Raw genomic sequence first — 20,897 nt, 5'->3', positions numbered from 1 at the left:
CCTTGACCATGTGACCTCAAAATCAATAGGGGTCATCGTCTCCTGAAGTTGTACCAGTATACCAAGTTTGATGTCTGTCAAGCAAAGGGTTCTCAAGATATTGAGCTGACAGTGTATTCCAATGTCCAGTTTGACCCTTGACCATATGACCTCAAAATCAATAGGGGTCATCTTCTTCTGAAGACGTACCAGTGTACCAAGTTTGATGTCCGTCAAACAAAGGGTTCTCAAGATATTGAACGCACAGTATATTCCTATGTCCGGTTTGACCCTTGACCATGTGACCTCAAAATCAATAAGGGTCATCTTCTGAAGATGTGCCGGTGTACCAAGTTTGATGTCTGTCAAGCAAGAGGTTCTCTAGACATTGAATGGGCAGTATATTCCTATGTCCAGTTTAACCCTTGACCATATGACCTCAAAATCAATAGGGGGTCATCTACTCCTTAGGATGTACAAGTGTACCAAGTTTAATGACTGTCAAGCAAAGGGTTCTCAAGATATTGAACGGACATTATATTACTATGTCCAGAGTAGATTGACCTTGACCTTTGACCTGAAAAACAATAGGGATCCTCTTCTACTCATAACCAACCCACGTATGAAATATCATTATCGTCAAGTGAATGGTTCTCAAGATATTGAGGGGACAACATGTGGTTTGAAGCGACCTTGCCTTGAGACCACACCCTTGGCCCAAGGATTATGCCTTGGAACAATTTTTTATCTTCAACCTATCCTCATCCTTATGCATAAGTTTGGTGATAATTTGCCCAGTGGTTCTTGAGAAGATTTTTTAGCAACCACTACATGTACTTTTGTTTGCATTTTCCTAATTATCTCCCTTGTTAAACCCTAGTTTTAGTACAAATGAAAGCCCTTGGGCCAAGGATACCCTGTGACAAATTTGGCCTAGGGGTTCTTGAGATATAGCCCTTTTCCCAAAACGTTGACGCACACCGCACGCCAGACATATGGCCATATGATTAGCTCTTTGAACCTTTGGCTCAGAAGAGTTAAAATCTCAAATGCTTTGGTGCCAAAATATGTGAATATTTCACATCTTATATTGCACAACCTCCAATCCAGTCAAGTTTTAGGGTAATTTTGTGTCTCGATCATTTGGATTCAAAGTCAAAACAAAATGGAGGCATTAAATAGTTTATTTCATGGCAATATCTGATATTTCAAAAATTACTACGAGTTCACAAAACAAACAACTAAAACAGACGGAGATAAATGCTTCTCTGAATCAGATCTAAATATTGTACACACACATATATACATATAATGTCAGATTTTAATTATCAGTGTTCAGCATATAAGTTATTCAAGAAATTCTATTGAACACTCTCTTCAATTGATGTTTTTTTCTAGCATAAAACAGAAGACAAAATACCTATCATAACAAAAACTGAAATGAGAACAAAGGAGCACAATGTTGGAACTATTGAGGTACTTTGGATTGTCTGAAACATTAAATGTAAAACATTGAAAGGGCTGTTCATTATTGTCACTCTATTCACAATAAATATCTGAATTTTCACCTGTAATGCATAAATAATCTACAGTTTATCACCCACTCCTCTTTTTCATTCATCCATTCACTCAAAACAAGAAAGAATTCTCACTCATTCAACTTGGTGCCTTTCTGTGGTCCCACACAACCAATGAGAATGTGGCTTTGAATGTTTGAGATTGAACAGTCTAGTGGTGGTTAGTAAAGACTTGTTTTCTTCATGATCTTCAGGAATTCTTGTTCATTGATTTCACCATCTCCATCCCGATCTGCTTCATCAATCATTTCCTGTAAATAGATCGTAATATTGTCAAATATTTTTATGCGCTGAGGAGTAGAATGTTTCTGTGTTTGCTTTAAGGTTAAGAATCCCGGGTTATTACATTATGACAGTGGGACTGATTTCTTGTTCCCTGGCTACCAGTCATATGACTGCATGCTTTTCATAGGGTTCCAACTTATGAGTGAAACAAAAATTAGAATAGTTCATCACTTCAATCAGTTCATAAATTTTGTTGCTATTTCTTTAATAGCAGAAATCCAAAAGAGAAATCTACACTATCAATTTCTTATCACAAAAATTTAAATGGCGACATTCTAGAAATGAATAAAAATGTGGTAGTGTTTATATTTCTACAAACTGCAGTGGTTCAGCCCTTCATTAAATTAACAGCATGTTACTTTGGGGCAGCATCTTCTTTAACCTTCAGAATTTGGATTGTGGGCTTTTCCACATCATAATGTGTTTGGAATAATCTTTAGCCAGTAATGCTCTACATTTGCGACATAAATTCTGATGATCTGATTGAGCTGTATCTAAATATCTATAACAGTTTATCCCTCTTCACTCAATATTTTCAGTTTCTAAGGAAAATTCAAGTCAATATTAACCATTTGATTTACACCAATACACTGGCACATGTATATGCCAAGCAAATGGTCATGTGACAGCAAATTCGTAATAAAGTCTCACAACATTATAGTTACTGTATTCACCTGCTGTTCTCAGAACACATTAGTTATCATTTGAAGCTATGAGAACTAATACACTTTCTCCTGAAAGACTATCCAGATTTACATAACAAAATGAAGCAAAAATATTTGGCATTGTTTTCTTTAAATTTTGAAGTAGTATAGCTTTCCGGAACCTTGGTACACTTACAGTGTAACCCATTTTTGGGTATGCTCTTTCTGCCTATCTAATTACTTTTTGCATTGAAGTTCAAATGAGGATTTTGATAATTTAGAATTTTCTCAAAGCTCCTAAATTTATGCACTAAACTGTAGGTAAAATGTGAGAAAAATAATCCTTCATTATTTACTCGTGTGGGATAGGGAAATTCCACCTCTGGAACAAGATTCGCTGTCAAGGACTTAGCAAAGCCTCGTCCTAGACTGTGAATCTTGTCCCATCGGTGGAATTTCCCTATTCCCACACTCGTACTAATGAAGGATTCTATTATTTCCACTATAATCCAGGACGTAATAATGTTGAAAATGACAGGTGTAGAAACATATGAAGTCTTTATGTTCCTTGACGTTACATCTAGTTTTACAACATTTGCCTCGGTTGATAGAAAAGACAATAACATACTTGAAGTTCTTCATCTGTTAGATTTTCTCCTAATTCTTTGGACACCCTCTTCAAGTTCTTGAAAGAGATCTTGCCTGTGTCATCATCATCAAACAGCCGAAAAGCTTTCTGAATTTCTTCTTTTAAATCTTTTTCACTCATTTTTTGTGTCATGATATTTTGGAAGTCATTGTAGTCAATAGTACCTGAAAAAAGAATTTTCATTCAAGTCCCAGATAATGCTACATTATTATGCATGCATTCATAACAATTACAGTATTTGAGGTTCTTCAAAAACAAACAATAAAACTAATAAATTCACATTCTGTGATCAGCACAAGACAATTGCATGAAACTGGGGGACATTTGTGCCAAACAATAATTGGTTGAAGGAAAATTGGACATTTTAGCGGAGCCTAATAGTACATAGAAAACATTGGATTAAACATTTTTAAAATCATATATCTTTCCTTTAAAAACAAGAGTTCTGCAATGTAGGCTTTTTCTATTCAGTGCCTTTGATCTTTGACCAGAATCAATAGAGTTTTTCCCTTCAAAATCACAAAGCTATATGAGATTTATCAAATCAATTGAGCAAAAAATGCGGCCTCTAAATGTCTACAAGCTTTTTATAATAAGTCTCCTAGTGACCTTGACCTTTGATCCCAAAATCAATAGAGTTCTTCCTATCTTGATAACAAAGCTGTAAGTATCAAATTAAAAGAGCAAAAAATGCAGCCTCTAGAGTGTCTACGAGCTCAGTGTTTCAAACACACTAACCTACACATGGACCCATTACTATCCCCTCTCACAATGATTTGCAAGGGGATAATTACTATGGCCAATATGTTTAGTTGTTAAAGTTTTTAATTTAATTAACTAATTTAATTCCATGGGGCAAATATTTTTCATTTCCCACTTGAACATGTCCATTTCATTTGCAAATTTTATTACGTTTACGTAAATCACTGGCAAAGCAGCAAAAATATCTGATACATGTACCAAATACAAGTAAAGTCATGCAAATGTCCTTCACTCTCCACAATTTATAATACTGTGTACTTTTAACTTTATCTACAATTGAATTTATCACCATTTGAGTGATCCTGTAATTCACAAATTGTGAACATTGCAATTGCCTGTCTATCATACATTGCAAAAACAGGAAATATTATAATGAAATATGAATAATCAATACCAGATCCTTCTTTGTCAATATCAGCTATCATCTTCTTGATTTCTTCTTTCTTTGGTTCAAACCCAAGAGCCCTCATTGCTACCTGTAGGAAAACATACGAAGAACTGAAATTTGTTTTTATGAAAAACAAATGTCTCCCCCGGTTTCCCAAATCAGAAGTGCTCCAAATGAAACCTCCTCCCCTTAATGTACTGCATGGTATGGAGAAAAAAGCATGAGCTAAAACACAGGCATTATGAACTCTGATAAGCCATATAGAAGTGTTCACAAACTATTTTACACCCTCCACCCCTCAAACCACTTTAACTATAAGGATAAAAATTGGATCCTCCTATACCTACAATACGCACATTTGCAAATGGCATTGATGTATTGTACAAAATTTCAAGTTTATCAGATAAGCCATATAAGAGAAGAAGTGTTCACAAGCTATTTTAACATCCTCCACCCCTCTTAGATCCACTAAAACCTTTAGGAAAAGAATTGGATCCTCCTGTCCCAAGAATATGCATTTCTACAAATGGCAATGAAGCATTGTACAAAGTTTCAAATCTATTAGATAAGCCGAATAGGATGAAAAGCGTTCACAAGATTTTGTGACAGACGGACGGATGGACAGAAAGTACAAAAACAATATGTCTCCCCCTGGAAGAAGGGAGACATGATTATAGAGTGTAGTTTAATTTGTCTGTTAAAACTAAACCTACTTCCTATTCATTCATTACATAAATTATTTCTTTGTATAGTGGCATGTAACAGTATAATTAGAAAGTCTACATTTTCTTATGAAATTCTGCACATCTTTTCATTTTTTTGCAAAGCAGAAAATATGGCCATAAAAATAGTAAATACTTTAACCCTTACTACGCTACTTATATAATTACTATACTGGCTGCTGCTGCTGCTGCATTCTTGTTGTTTCAGAAGACAAAATTGATGAATCATTTTTAAACTGTAATAACTTTTTCATTTTTCAAGATACAGAAAAACTTTACCTATGAAAATTGTTCTACAGATTACCATCTTTCCAAATATCTACTTTTAAACTTTATGATTTAAAATCTTACACCTGTGTTTACAGGTAAAACACAGGTAAAGTTTAAAAATATGACAAAATATGTTTGAAATTGTTTTATTGAAGAAATATTGCCTTAGTGATGCCTTTTATAGTTAGTGTGAATTGCAGAATATAAAATGGTAAAAAAAAATAATGTCATTTTACACCTTTGTAACAGGTAAATATAGGTAAACCAGGTGAAGAAAATAAATGAATTTTACAAGAAAACGTGCTTGTTTTTTCCTGCTGTTTTTCTGATTCGTATGCTTTTATCATGTTTATGTATACTACATATCTTGCTAAATAAATAAATAAATATATAGCATGTTAAAAAAATCAATAGGTTCAGGATTCTCTGTAATCGGTGTGTTTAGCCCTGGCGTCCCTGTAAATGGAGCACAAGACGGCATTGAATCATAACGAGTCCAACCAAACTCTTCATCTTCGCGAACATTTATATCCTTCACTGATTGATCAAAGTCTATTTCTCTTACGACTTCAATAATATTTGATATATCTTCAGACCCGAACCCTTCAAAGTCGCTCTCATCACCGGAATCTTGTAATAATTGCATTAAGTCATCATCGATGTCCTATTCTTTTTCACTTTCCGCCATGATTGTGTGTCATTGTTTTTTTGTCACTTCGTCTAAGTTATTTTTCTGTTTAACATTTATATAAAAGTTTTCATTATTTCAAGCGCAAGACCAACCTGATTCATATATCTATAGGTTAAGGATAATTGCCGAGTTGTTCCGAACATCTAGCGATTGCAGTGCAATGCTTTATTTACGTCTATACAAAAACGACATATGCCGCGATCAGCAGCAATGGACAAAAAAGTCAGTGCGGCTTAAGCTGCGAATAGCATAGTAAGGGTTAATTTCAGTTGTAACATGAAAGTTACTTGGTTTACAAAATTATTCTTAGGTTATGCTTGTTTACAGTTTATGATACTATCCTAAGCCATTTCAAACTCCCTACATCTGTTTGCTAGTAACTTAATTTCTGAAACTAATAAAGACCATAAGACTAATACAACACCCACCTTTAATTCCTTAGCATCTATTGTACCAGAGCCATCTGTGTCAAACAAATCGAAAGCTTCTCGGATTTCCTGTCTCTGTTCATCTGTCAGTTCTGGTTTGGGTCCGCCCTTCTTGCGAGCTCCACCTCCCGCTAAAGTTGTCTTCTTACCATATGATGCCTGAAATAACCAATTCGTTTTCAATCTATGTGAGTGTTATAATAAATATAAACCATAATGAACACCCCAGTGTTTTTTGTATATGCAGTGTATGGCGGTTCCTAGTTATGAACAAGTTCAACTAAACACTTTATCACAAAGAACCTGAATGAATGTTCACTATATACTTGTATGTTACCCATCTTAATTTGGATACCCATGTTTGACTATGCTTCATTTCTCTCTCCACCACCTGTGGATCCATTCATATCATTTGCTTGTTCTCATCAATAATCAATGATGCAATTTTATTGGTTGATCATGGTAGACTTAAATTAATTTCTCCAATCAGTAAGTCCCTCTAAATGCACTTTAGTAAGACAATATTGCTGTGGTGATGAGGTTAAAGTACCCGGTAATACTACCTTTAAAAACAGAAGAATTCCATTCCTAATTCCCTATCATGATTAATCTGATTGGACAGTAAATTTAAATCATTATTCATGATATTAACAAGCACATTGGTATGAATGGACCCACGGGTGATGGAGAGAGGAAGAAAGCAAAATCAACCATGAGTATCTGACGATGATGTTACCATGTGATTGATAAAAATGTTTGCATGGAATTATAACATCAAACATCCATCAGATAATCTACAAGATATACATTATTCAATTGTATACATGTATACTGCAAATCAGTTGAAGAGTGTATATTTCTAAAAGATCACTATGATTGATTACTTGAAAGAATATCAAGTTTATCAAGCTACTGCATATCACTAAAAACAAGAGGCCCATGGGCCACATCGCTCACCTGAGTCACCTTGGCCCATATCTAAAGACTTTCCATATATATTTGAATGTGAAACCTTAGTCTGTATTGTGGCCCCAACCTATCCCTGGAGGCTATGATTTTTACAAACTTGAATCTGCACTATGTCAGGAAGCTTTCATGTAAATCTCAGCTCTTCTGGCTCACTGGTTCTTGAGAAGATGATTTTTAAAGATTTTCTCTAATCATTCTCATGTAAAACTTTGATCCCCAATTGTGGCCCCAACCTACCCCCGGGGGGCCATGATTTGAACAAACTTGAATCTGCACTATGTCAGGAAGCTTTCATGAAAACTTTAGCTCCTCTGGCCAAGTGGTTCTTGAGATTGATTGATTGTATCTTGCTTAATGTCTCGCTCGAGAATATTTCACTCATATGGAGACGTCACCAAGATCGGTGAAGGGCTTCAAATTTAGACCTATGCTCGGCGCCCACGGCCATTGAGCAGTGAGGGTTCTTTAGCGTGCCACACCTACTGTGACACGGTTCATCCGTTTTTAAGGTCATCTACGAGGACCCGTGACATTCACATCTTATGCCGAGCGTTTGGCGATGGAACTGTCACTACCTGTTATAATGACTTAGGTCTGTCGCGGTCGGGATTCAAACCCCGGCCTTCCGCATGCGGGGTGAACGCTCTAACCTCTCGGCCACCACAGCAGTTCTTGAGAAGATTTTTAAATGACCCCACCCTATTTTTGCATTTTTGTTATTATCTCCCCTTTGAAGGGGGCATGGCCCTTTATCTGAACAAATTTGAAAGCCCTTTACCCAAGGATGCTTTTGGCCAAATTTGGTTATAATTGGCCCAATGGTTCTTGAGAAGATGAAAATGTGAAAAGCTTACGACGACAGACAACAGACAAATTTTGATCAGAAAAGCTCACTTGAGCCTTCGGCTCAGGTGAGCCAAAAAAGAATACAGGTGACTCTTGATAACTCGAAGTTCAAGGGACCTTGATAAAACTTCGAGAAATCGAGAGTTCTCGAGATCGAAATTCGTAAATTGAAGGTCCGCCGGTATGGTTCAGATTTTACAGTAACCGGAAATGTATACCAACAAGATCATATGATATCGTTTTGACATGTTTTCCTTCATATTCGTCAGGTACTTTGATATCAAAATAAAAAACCTTATTTTGCATTAATAAAAAAACATTTCAAAGTTAATGTATTTATTTGTTCTTTAATCATGCTTAGAAAGGCATACAAAACCAAGTTCCGATGACCCTTTACTATCGCAAACCAAACAGAGCACAATGTTATGTCACTTTACCCAAAACGAAAATTCTAACGAATGAGTAAAACAATGTTTTAGAGTAACTTTACACAAAAACAACAAACTCGAGAAATTTAACAGTTTGTAGATCTCTAAAGCATGTATAAAGCTTACTCTCTCATCGTCACATCAAAACAAATTATAGATTTTATTCATATTCGAATTATATATAATTTTAATAATCATGACTCAAAACCCCAGAGCAAGGTGTAAACTGACCAATTAGCCAATTACATACTCAAGTGTGTCACCTCCACAAAGGAGCACCGGAGCGGAAATTATTACACGCTTGGGTAACGGTGGGTATACGCTACCACCACTTCGAGACATCGAGAGTGAAAAACAATGAAATGTGTTTTACGGGACCCAACTTCACTTCGAGAGATCGATAGTAAATTTACTTTGTTATATAGAGAAAAAAATCGGGACCATGATTTCACTTCGAGAGACCAAGAACTTCGAGAGATCGAAGTTCGAGCCATCGAGAGTCACAGGTATATAGTAACTCTTCACTGTGAAGTAATATTAAAGCCATCATTTGAATGCAAAATTTAGTGACTGTATGTATTTATTTTGGGATTAATATACCTGGACAGTAAGCAATGCAGTACTCATAGTAATAGAAAGTTAGTTTAACCGTCAAATTACTTATTTCAAGTGAACGGCAGACTGTCACGGTGCACATTAATTCCTAGTTAAAAGTGAATCCAAACACGAATAATGATAGATTGTTGCAAGATTTGGTAACAGCATCAGTCAAATAATCCAGCTGAGCTGAGAATGCTTCCACATCATCAATTGCACAATATTTGTTTTTTGTTGTTGTTTCTTTTTGTCCCTTCTAGACACTTTTGATAACCAATGAGTAAAAACAGAAAAGACGGATTAAACCTACAGGTTTGTATAACACATCGAGGACAAGTAAACCCATGTTTAAAGTAAGGATACATATTGAAAAGGCCCTAATATCGGTATTATTATACAACCCTAATAAGTAGCGCCCAACATCAATAAATTTTGTATATGGGTTGTGTGGTCCAGTTTTTCATTATCTATTTCAAGCCTTAAATGTCTGTTGTTGTTGTTTTCATTGGATTTAGACTTACTGATTACTAAACTAATACAAAATTCAATGAAATAGATTTTCAAGGAGAATATCGTATAGGCCTATTCACATTTTTTATCACTCTGAAATTTTTATTTCCAAATTAAAAAAAAAAAAGAGAACAAAATGACAAGATATGGAATAGTGTCACTCAAGAAAATGCATGAAAACTGACAACCGTTAGATGATTTACTTGCATCTTTATTTCAAACGACTTTGAAGTTGACCAAAAACGCAAGTGAAAACACGCACTTTCAATGCGCACCGTTTTGTATATTTTCGTTGTTTGTCAGTGCCATTATTTTCAATGAACATTAAAAACCAAGATTACTCAAATGTTTTCTACTAGTATAGACAGTTCATAGCAAAAGATTTAATTGCGTGAATTAATTAAAATAAGCATAATTATTGAGTTATTACCATGTCTGGTTTGTTGATCTTCGAGACGAACCGCTTAAAATGCCCGGATGAAAGCACTGCAGTAAATATGGTAGCTAATTACACTAAAAGGAATGTTTTCAAACATCAGTGAGAATAGGAATGCATATTACAGTACACCACTGTTGTTCCGAAATCACGTGCGTTTCAGGTATCCATGGCATGTGGAGGTATCCATATAATATTGATACTTCAAAGATCCCTGAATCTCCTATTTAATTCAATTCAATTTAATATATATTTGTTCTTTGAGTAGACTCAGCTCTGGCTTTGTTATAGTTAAGTAGTATATGCAGAGTGTTACGTTATGCTTTGTATTATGATAAACATATGATAGGCCTAGTGATTTATTTTGCGTAGATAGAAATATTTTAGCGAATTCAGAAGAAAATAAAATCATAAAAGTGTAAACATTATGGGGAAAAATACAATTTCCTGTAAATAGTTTCTCCAATGCAATAGTTGAACATTAAAAATTAAGAATGATATTTGAAGACTTATTCAGATAGAAAGTAATGTAGAATTTTTTTTATTTTAGTTGATATTTGTGAAATTATTATCATTTTTAAAAGTTTTATTTCTGAAAACTTGATCACAATGGTGCTTTATCTTTATGCATCAGATGCAAGCTTTTCTATTATCCTGATCAAAACATTTCGTCACTTCCTTTTTATGTCCACATGTGATCGAAGGAATATCAGACAGAATGGCTCACTACAATTTTAAGAAAATTACGGTCGTTCCTCCTGCAAAGGATTTTGTGGACATTGTGTTATCGAAGACCCAAAGGAAAACTCCAACTGTGGTGCATAAACATTACAAAATCAGCAGAATTCGGACGTTTTATATGCGAAAAGTGAAGTTTACACAGCAAACTTTTCATGACAAGTTGACTCAAATCATAACAGATTTCCCGAAACTCGAAGATGTTCACCCCTTTTATGCGGATTTAATGAATGTTTTGTATGACAAAGATCATTACAAACTTGCATTGGGTCAGATCAACACAGCCAGGCATTTGATTGACAATGTCTCCAAAGATTACTGCCGCCTTCTCAAATATGGAGACTCTCTCTACAGATGTAAACAACTAAAGAAAGCAGCCATGGGTAGAATGTGCACTATTATGAAACGCCAGAAGCAGAGCTTGGAATATTTGGAGCAAGTCCGCCAGCATTTGTCGCGTCTGCCTTCCATTGATCCAAACACCCGCACCTTGTTGATCTGCGGTTTTCCAAATGTTGGCAAATCAAGTTTCATCAACAAGATCACTCGGGCTGATGTAGAAGTTCAGCCTTATGCCTTTACCACTAAATCGTTGTATGTGGGTCACACTGATTACAAATATCTTCGATGGCAAGTGATTGATACACCAGGAATTCTGGACCATTCCTTGGAAGACAGAAATACCATTGAAATGCAGGCCATTACAGCTCTGGCCCATCTTCGTGCAGCTGTCCTGTACGTCATGGATCTTTCTGAACAGTGTGGATATTCCATAGAACAACAGATAGAACTTTTCAGTAACATAAAACCACTCTTTGTAAATAAACCACTGATCATTTGTACCAACAAGATTGATGTCATTCGCATTGAAGATCTGCCTACAGAAAAGGCAGAGCAATTTCAAGTGTTTGAAGAAAATGAAATTCCTGTTCTACCCATGAGCACACTGACAGAGGAAGGTGTTATGGATGTTAAAATCAAGGCTTGTGAAAAATTGCTTCAGTACAGAATTGACAGTAAAATTAGAGGAAAGAAAGTAAATGATGTAATGAACCGACTTCATGTCGCAATGCCAGCAAAGCGTGATAACAAGGATAGACCCCCGTGTATCCCAGAAGCTGTACTGAATATAAAGAAAACCATGGACACAGATGTGAAATCCAAGCGAAAACTGGAAAGAGATATTGAAATGGAAGAAGGAGATGAGTACATCCTTGATTTGAGAAAACACTGGGATCTGGAAAATGAAGAAGAAAAGTATGATGTTGTACCTGAAATCTGGCAGGGCCATAATGTGGCAGACTTTATTGATCCCGAAATCATGAAGAAATTGGATGAATTAGAAAAGGAAGAAGAAATGAGAGAACAAGCTGGATATTATGACAATGACAGTGAGGAAGAGGATGAGGAGATGCAAGAAGTTAGAAAAACAGCCCGGAAGATCAGAGAGAAAAAAAACCTAATAATGCTGGAGTCCAAAGAAAAGAAGAGGATAGAGAAACCCAGATTACCGAGAATGAAAATGAGCACAAAGAAAATGAATAGAGAGCTGGGAGCTCTTGGCATAGAAATGGACTCAGATGAGGACACACATCTCAACCAAATGCGATCTAGAAGCAAGAGCAGAAAAGCCTTGAAACGAAAGAGGGAAGAATCCATGGATGTAGACAAACCAAGATCCAGGAGTCGATCAATGAGCAAAACACCTCGTGATCAGTCAGGAGTCCGGGATTCCAAGATGGCCAAGAAAGTGAAGACCATTGGCAGGAAGGCTCAAGTGCCACGAAATCGTGAAGCTAAAAAGGGAGAGGGTGATCGTGTCATTTTGAACATGAAACCCAAACATCTTTTTGCTGGAAAACGCAAAGGAGGAAAAACTGATAGGCGATAAAATGATGCACTTCTTAGATAAACTGATTATGAGTAGTTTTCTTGAATGTTTAAACATCAGGTTCTGATATTATTGTGAAGTTTGGTACTGTATTAAAGTTGTTAAGAGCCATTTATATTATCTTTATTTTATGAATCCTGTGGAAATCTGGGTTAGAATAGGTCCTTAATACCCCTTGCTTGTCATAAGAGGCGACTGAATGGTGCGGTCCTTTGCATGAGACTGCAAAAACTGAGGTTCCACGTCACAGCAGTTGTGGCACAATAAAGATCCCTCCTTGCTCAAAAGCCAGAAGTGCTGAGCATAGGCCTAAATTTTGCAGTCCTTCACTGGCAATGGTGATGAAAGATTCTCGAGGGATGTTAAACTATACATTTAATCAATCATTGTTGCCCAGGATGTCTAATATGTTCATATGCATTTGTACATATTGATAAAAATTAACATAAGTCTATACTTAATCATTCAAGAGGCCATGATTTGGATTTTGTGTCACAAATACCTGAACCTTTGGATAATGCTATTATAGTTAGAATAATCCATCTGTGTCTCTAAATCGGGTCCATAGGACTTTATCATTTTAAGGATGGAACATTCTATCTAGGTAATGCACTGCCCATTGGCCAACACTGCAAAAGCTAAAGTTCCATGTATGTATAGTCTACAAAAATTAAAAACATGCTGGTCGACAGGAGATTTTTACTCCTCCTGTGCACCTGATCCCACCTCTGGTGTTTCCAGGGGTCCATGTTGTCCCACTATCAGTTATGTATTCCTGTAGAATTTATGAGTTTGATCACTGTTACCTTCACTTTTTGATGCTACAGATGGAACTATGCAAACATTGTGTGGAATTCCTTGACCTACAAGAAAGAGTTATATTTTTAGTTTCCCATTGATAATCTGGAAAATTATACAGGTATTGGAAGAATAATTAACAATTGTCTTTTAAGGAACAACAAAGGTACCATTTATTACTAGTAATTACTTTGTGGTCACTTTAGATTATGTTGCAATTCTGATGTATTTCCACCTCTCATTGGAGGAGGTTGGCCGTTTGATCTTGTTATATGGAGGGTGCATGATGCATCTGTCTTAACTCCTCCCACAATTTTCAAATGTCACAGGGGCCTTCTTTTTTTGACAAGAGTACTTGATATGGCAAGGATTTTGATTTTCTTAAATATATATTTTTGAGAAAATAACAGGTTGTTTAACTTCATCAGTTTTGAGGAAATATTAAAGTGGGTACATGGTTTGTCCATTTAACCCTTCTAACAGTTTTCAAGCTATTGAAGATGTGCATATTGCATACAATGTGATTCCCAACAATTTTCCAGTTTTCTTTGATGTTTAAAAAAAGTTCAGGTTGTACTTAGTCAATTTTTGGGGGGAAATATTTTACACGCAGAACTCTTGGTTTGCCTTTCTAGCCCCTGTCACAGTTTTTAAGCCAGGGCATTTTATTCATGTGTTGCAAATGGAAGTACCGGTAATGCTCGGCTTGATGGTGGTCAATATTTTAGCTGACATTGCTGCTGTGTTTACTATTCAATGTTATCGAAAACGAACAACTTACACAGGGAGTGCCAACTTAACATAGACTCAAGTATTTGATGATATTTATAATTATTTGATATCTTGCACACAAATTTATCCATACGTGTAATTCAATTGATGTGCGCATCAAATCAATTATTGCTTTAATCCATTCAATGAATGCGCGCATCAATGCGATAGATGCAAAAATTAATTTAAAGCTCGGTAGAAATGTTTTGACAATCTCTTTTATTCAGTTGAAGATATCTTATACTATCTACGTGTGCGCATTGATCAATTCTTTTGCAGAGAGCAATTACAGCTCAGTTGAAGAGAGCAACAGTTTGGATGAAGAGATCATAAAGTTTTGGATGTGTTGAGATGTCTTTAATTGAGGAGAGCACTAATTCAAATATTGCGTGCATTAATTAATTGAATTGATGCACTCATTAATTGAATTATTTCTCTCTTCAAGCAAATTATAGCGGACATTAATTCATTTGTTGATATAATTATTTATTTGAAGAGAGCAATGTTCAATTATTGCGCACATCAATTCAGCAGCATGATTTTTAAATGCTATCAGCTAATGTGTGCAATAAGTTAGTTGAAGAGATCTTTAAATGACTTTTTTTGCACATCAAATGACTTGATGATATTATTCAGTAGTTAAAGATATCCTCATTTATTGAGTTTGGTAATGTGTCGGTTAAGCCGGTAGCGTAGTTATTCACTCATTTGCGCCACAAGAGGGGTTCAAGGTTTTAAATAAGACTGTAAAGAAAAAATATTTTCAATATCCACAAGGGAACAATGTTTAAAAATTTATATGCATGAAGCAGTTTCATCTATATGGAGCGCCAATTTAACATAAACTCAAATAATTGAAGATATCTTCAATTATTTGAAGATATCATCAATTCAATTATTGTTCTCTTTCATTGAATTAATGCGCGCATTAAATCAATTATTGCTCTCATCAAATGAATTAATGCGTGCTTCAATTCAATTATTGCTCTCATCAATTGAATGCGCACATCAATTGAATTAACGAGAGCAATAATTGATTTAATGTGCGTATTAATTCAATTATTGCTCTCTTCAATTCAATTAATGAGAGCATCGATTTCGTAAAAATATAGCTCGCAATAATTAATTTAGAACTCGGTATAAATAATTTGATGATCTCTTTAATTCAGTTGAAGATATCTTTCATTATTTACAATGCTTTTGTATAACGAATTAATACACACATCAATTCTTTTAAAGAGAGCAACAATTCAATTAAAGAGATCATTAATTCAATTGTGGATATGTTGAATTGAAGATATAGTTGCTCTCTCTAAAAAGAATTATTGCTCTCTTCAAATGAATTAAAGATATCATTAATTCAATTGAAGAGAGCAATAATTGAATTAATGTGAGCATCAAATGAATTAATGCGCGCATTAATTCAATTATTGCTCTCATCAATTGATTTAATGTGCGCATTATATCAATTATTGCTCTCCTCAATTGAATTGTAGCGCGCATCAATTCAATTGTTGATATCATTAATTGATTTAAAGAGATTATTAATTCAATTAAAGCGCGCATCAATTCAACTGAAGAATAATGCTATCACCAATTCAATTAATGCGCGCAATAATTCAGAATTGAAGATATCATTAATTATTTGAAGAGATCTTTAATCAAATTGTTGCGCGCATCAAATGAATTGATATCTTCAAATAATTGAAGATATCTTCAATTATTTGAGTTTATGTTAATTCGGCGCTCCATACATCTAGTGTAGATAAAAGTTATGTTACATCTCATATGTATATACATGTATATATAGTCCTATAAATGGACTCTATATTTGCGAACAAAACACATTTTTTATCATTTCAGAAAGAACACACAAAAGATTAATAAAAAAATAAATAGATAAGAGCTTGTATCACTTTCATACTTAGTATGGGGTATTTCAATAACGAGCCCATTGATTTGGTCGTCTTATAAGAGTTATTGCTCTTTCCCAAACGGAGTTGATGAAAGAGAAACGTAGAGATAGACAACTCTGTTATGTTTCATGTCCATAACATCCACAGATGATTAATGAAGGGAAGGATGTGCATTTCATACATTGAAGAAAAATATATGGTCTAGCTTGCTGTTAATGGAATTGTGTGTGTGTGTGTGTGGGGGGGGGGGGGGGGTATATCTATCTTTGAAATAGGCCTAATCAAGTTGCAGAAATGAAATATCAGGAAGAACATAGATCTATCTAGAGACTAGTTTCTCAGTGGTTCCTTCGTAACTCGGGAAATTATAATAAAAAGTGACAATCATATAGAAAACATGACCGAACCTGCAATATTTTTGTAAATTTATATCCTCGGGTTCCGTATTTTCCCCCTACTAAAGCTTTTGCCGAAATTTCTCGTTCATTAGTTTCATTGTGTAACAACCTTCTATTTTTTTTATTTCAACATTCTTCTGTTGCACAAAATCATACTCTATTTTATAAAATTTAAAGTGATTGCTCTATTTCTATCTGTCAACAAATTTATACCAGTGATTTTTTTTTTCAATTGCGAAATGAGCGATACTAACAAAACATATAGATCCCGAATATTTTGTGATTTGATGAAAATTAAAAGACCTATGATTTCGTGAAATGATATTCCATTTGTTTTTATTTTGATATCTTCATTTTGTTTTTATTTATAGCTAGCAATCTAGTGGTAAAACATGTAACTTTAGAAATGAGAAAGAGCCGATACAAACTACCCAAACCATCCATTTCTACACAAAGTTTTTTGGCCCTAGGGCAAAATTATTTCAATAAACAAAATTGTGATAGCCAGTATTGTAGGTAAGATTATAGTGGACAGTTGCCTTTTTCCATAACATTTTTTTTTTTTTACGGAAATTGTAAATACTCTGTAAATTTATTCTTTCATTCACATTTCAACATATCTGCAATTTTTGGATGAGAAGTGTTGCTTGATTAGGTTGGTGCGAGTCGAATATCTTTATGAAACAACACCATCACCACCCAAAGGCATTAAATAAACAAGAGTTTTGCAAGGTGGGGTACATCCCCTCTCAAAGGGTGTCTACAAGCTTTTTCTATGAAGTCTCGAAGTGACATTGACTTTTGAAACTTATGACTTATCTTAATATCAATAAGTTCTTTCTCTATTGATAACAAAGCTAAATATGAAGCATCAAATCAATCGAACAAAACGTATGACTTGTAGATTGCTCATAAACCTTTTCTTTTCTTTGAAGTTCCGTAGTGACTTTGACCCTTTACTTTCAAATCAATAGGGTTCTCTTGAAAATCAATAGGGTTCTTCCTCTCTTGATAACAAAGCTACATGTGAAGTATCAAATCTATCAAGCAAAAAAAAAAAAAAAAACAACCAAAAACAAAAAAACGTATACCCTCTCTCAATGAGCGTCTACAAGCTTTTTCTATAGTGTCGTAGTGAATCTAGCACACCCCAAAATCAATTCAATTCAAAATTCTTTCACTCTTGATAACAAAACTACCTGTAGAATATCAACTCTATCGAGCAAAACATGTGGTCATCTTGAAAATGAAGATGCGCATTATGACTGTTTATGGGATACATACATGAACTTCCGAACTATTATTATTCCCTTTATTTTAAATGAAGTTTTTACGAAAGTCCTTTGAGATCACTTATGAAGACAAAAGACCCATGGACCATTTAGCTCAAATGAGTCATCTTGGTCTTGGTGTTGTTCAGCTATTGTGATTTTCAAAAGATATTTTGAAATCTTTAGTTACATGAAAATATTGACCTTATATCGTTGTCCCAACTTACCCCCATAGGGTTACTATATAACTATGATATAATGTCACAAGATAGAAAAAATATGGTGTGAAATGCAAGGTCTTGTCGTAAAGAATCTATACAAAATATGGAAGCCCTACCTTAAATAAACAGTTCTGATGGCAATGCTTAAAATTAACTTTTCTTAAAAGTAGGTCAAAATCCATTTAAATTTCAAGAATGTGGGTACAACTCCAAGGCGAAGGTTACATGGTCAAACATCATGGCATCAAAGGAACTGTCTTGCCATAAGGGATCTAGGTTAGGTTTTCTTAAAAGTAGATCAAACTCAAAAGTCAAGGACAAAAGGTCAAAAGCTTTGACACCAAAAGAAAGGCCTTGCCACGAGGAATAAATTATGAAATATGAGAGCCCTATCACTCACCATTCAGATGTTATGAGCAAGTTTCAGACAGACAAGACAAACACACAACCCCTCCCCTCCTCCCGACTTCAGTCAAGGGGACATAACAAATGGAATCAACACACCAACTTAAAAACATTTGCATTTCAGTATGATTTAGTGTGGTCCTGCTAATCTTGAAGAGAGTTTGTTTTAATTTCCTGTATATTCCCATATCTGACTTTGATCTCTTACATATGTGTTATGGCACATCCTACCTCTGGGGCCCTTGTATTGAACAAACTTAAATTTGCACTACCTGAAGATACTTGCATATTAATATGACCCTGCTGTTATGAGAAGAATCTTAAAAATATTTCCTATAAATTTTGATCCCCTAATGTACACTCATCCTACCCCCGGGGACTGCAATTTGAACAAACTTGAATCAGCACTACCTGGGAATGCTTGTATATGAATATGAGTAATTATGGCCCTTTTGTTCTTGAGAAGATTTTTAAAGATTTATCATATATATTCCTGTGTAAAACTTTGATCCCCCATTGTGTGTAATCCAACCCTACTCCAGGGGGTCGTGATTTGAACAAACTTGAATCTACACTATGTCAGGAAGCTTTCATGTAAGTTTAAACTTTTCTGGCCAATGGCTCTTGAGGAAATTTTCAAATGACGCCATCCTATTTTTGCATTTTCTTGAATATCTATCCTTTGGAGGGAGAATGGTCCTTCATTTGAACAAACTTCAACCTTCTTTACCCAAAAATGATTTGTGCCCAGTTTATTTGAAATTGGCCCAGTGGTTCTTAAGGAGAAGATTTTTACACGATGCCACAAATCTTTTACTAATTCTTAATTATTTCTATTTTAGAAAGGGCGTTGCACTTCGTTAGTATGCTTTGTTTGCATGTTTAACTAAAATTAGCCCTGTGGTTCTGGAGAGGGAAGTCAAAAATGTTAAAAGTTTACAGACGGACACCGGACAGAAGAGCTCAACTGAGCTTCTAGTTCATGTGAGCTAAAAAGGAATACCTTTAAAAGCGTAATAATGTTATTTGTATGCAAATGAGAGCAAGAGAATAAGTATTTAAGAAATTAATTTCATTTTTGAAAATACAAAAGGGTATGAATTGCGAAGCTTCACGCTGGCATGCATGAAAAGTATGCCAACGTTGAAGTGTTGCATTTCATATCATTGTATATTTTCAAAAATGAAATTTATTTCTTATATTTACAATCTCTCTTAATTTCTGTAGGAAGTCCCAGTCGGTAAAATATACGGACTATATTTATCAAGATCAATGGGAACAACTGCAACGCATTCACGAGGAGATGGCTATCACTATAACTTGTAAAATTATCAAAGGCAAAAATAATGAAAATGTAATTTTTTTTAAACATACCTTTTGGTTTCAGCTATAATCAATAAAATTCGTTTCGTTCTGTTAAGTTACATTTTGTTTCGTCTCGATGCAATTTCATTTCGTTATATTTTGTTTTGTTTCGTTTCGTCTTGCCTTTTGCGAGTACCCAACAGCTCCTGATAACGCGAAACAGTATGTGGTTTCGCGTTTTCATGACTGCGTGAAATTCGTACTCTCGTTTCTTACTTTTTTCCCCCCATGTTTTCTGTCAAGAAATTTTCTGATGTTATATCATTTCAATATTATTCATAACATAACATACCTGTAATACACTAGAAATTTCCTTGCGGCTCACGTCAAATAGTGGAGGACACAGAGTTTGATTTCTACCCATTTCTCTAACTAATTTTGTCAGAGGTTTAACCCCATATTGTGTTTATGATTTCTACCCATCTCTCTATCTAATTTTGTCAGAGGTTTCACCCCATATTGTGTTTATGATTTTCAAATAAACGAGTGGACTAAACAGTTTTTGTATTTACTGCCACCTGTTAAATTCAATATTTACAATATGACAGTCCTATGGAGAACATTGTGTAGCTTTGTCTATTTCAGAATCTCCTTATATAAATCAGATTCAAAATAGCTTAAATTGATGGAGATTCTAATGGCTAAATTGTTTTGATAATATGTCAAAGAATTAGAAAGAAAATCTTTTAAGCTGTTTTATTAGACAATATTCGAAGATACCACTTGTACGTTAATTTCTGTTATAATCCGTTGATTTGATAACCTTTTGACCCTTACTCTCCTTAAATCTTTATCGATTAAAAATTTATTGAGGAAAATCACTTTTAATCTAAATAGTGTCTGATTTTCAAATGAATACTTCCAAAGTTGTGTTTATTTAACATCAAATGTAAAGTTTTCCCCTCCCTTTGGATTCTTTATCAGTTTTTCTATTCTTCCTTA

At 34.7% G+C, this 20,897-nt stretch overlaps 2 protein-coding genes across 2 annotated transcripts; one reads left to right on the top strand and one right to left on the bottom strand.

Annotated features, from left to right (window-relative positions):
* Positions 1 to 1,145: 1,145 nt before the first annotated feature.
* On the bottom strand, positions 1,146 to 10,438 carry LOC125678668 (uncharacterized). Its single transcript, XM_048917281.2, has 5 exons — positions 10,176 to 10,438; positions 6,396 to 6,554; positions 4,291 to 4,372; positions 3,114 to 3,298; positions 1,146 to 1,807 (listed from the first exon to the last, which is right to left on the bottom strand). Exons 1-5 carry the CDS (start codon positions 10,176 to 10,178, stop codon positions 1,718 to 1,720), a joined length of 519 nt encoding a protein of 172 aa, XP_048773238.1. The 5' UTR covers positions 10,179 to 10,438; the 3' UTR covers positions 1,146 to 1,717.
* Positions 10,439 to 10,841: 403 nt separating this feature from the next.
* On the top strand, positions 10,842 to 12,921 carry LOC125678662 (GTP-binding protein 4-like). The gene has a single exon (XM_048917271.2). The coding sequence runs from the start codon at positions 10,900 to 10,902 to the stop codon at positions 12,808 to 12,810; it is 1,911 nt and encodes a 636-aa protein (XP_048773228.1). The 5' UTR covers positions 10,842 to 10,899; the 3' UTR covers positions 12,811 to 12,921.
* The last annotated feature ends 7,976 nt before the right edge of the window (positions 12,922 to 20,897 follow it).

Source organism: Ostrea edulis, chromosome 2 (genome assembly GCF_947568905.1).
Source record: "Ostrea edulis chromosome 2, xbOstEdul1.1, whole genome shotgun sequence".
Classification (NCBI taxonomy): domain Eukaryota; kingdom Metazoa; phylum Mollusca; class Bivalvia; order Ostreida; family Ostreidae; genus Ostrea; species Ostrea edulis.
Note: the sequence above shows the minus strand (reverse complement) of the source record. Positions and strands in the feature narration are given on the sequence as shown.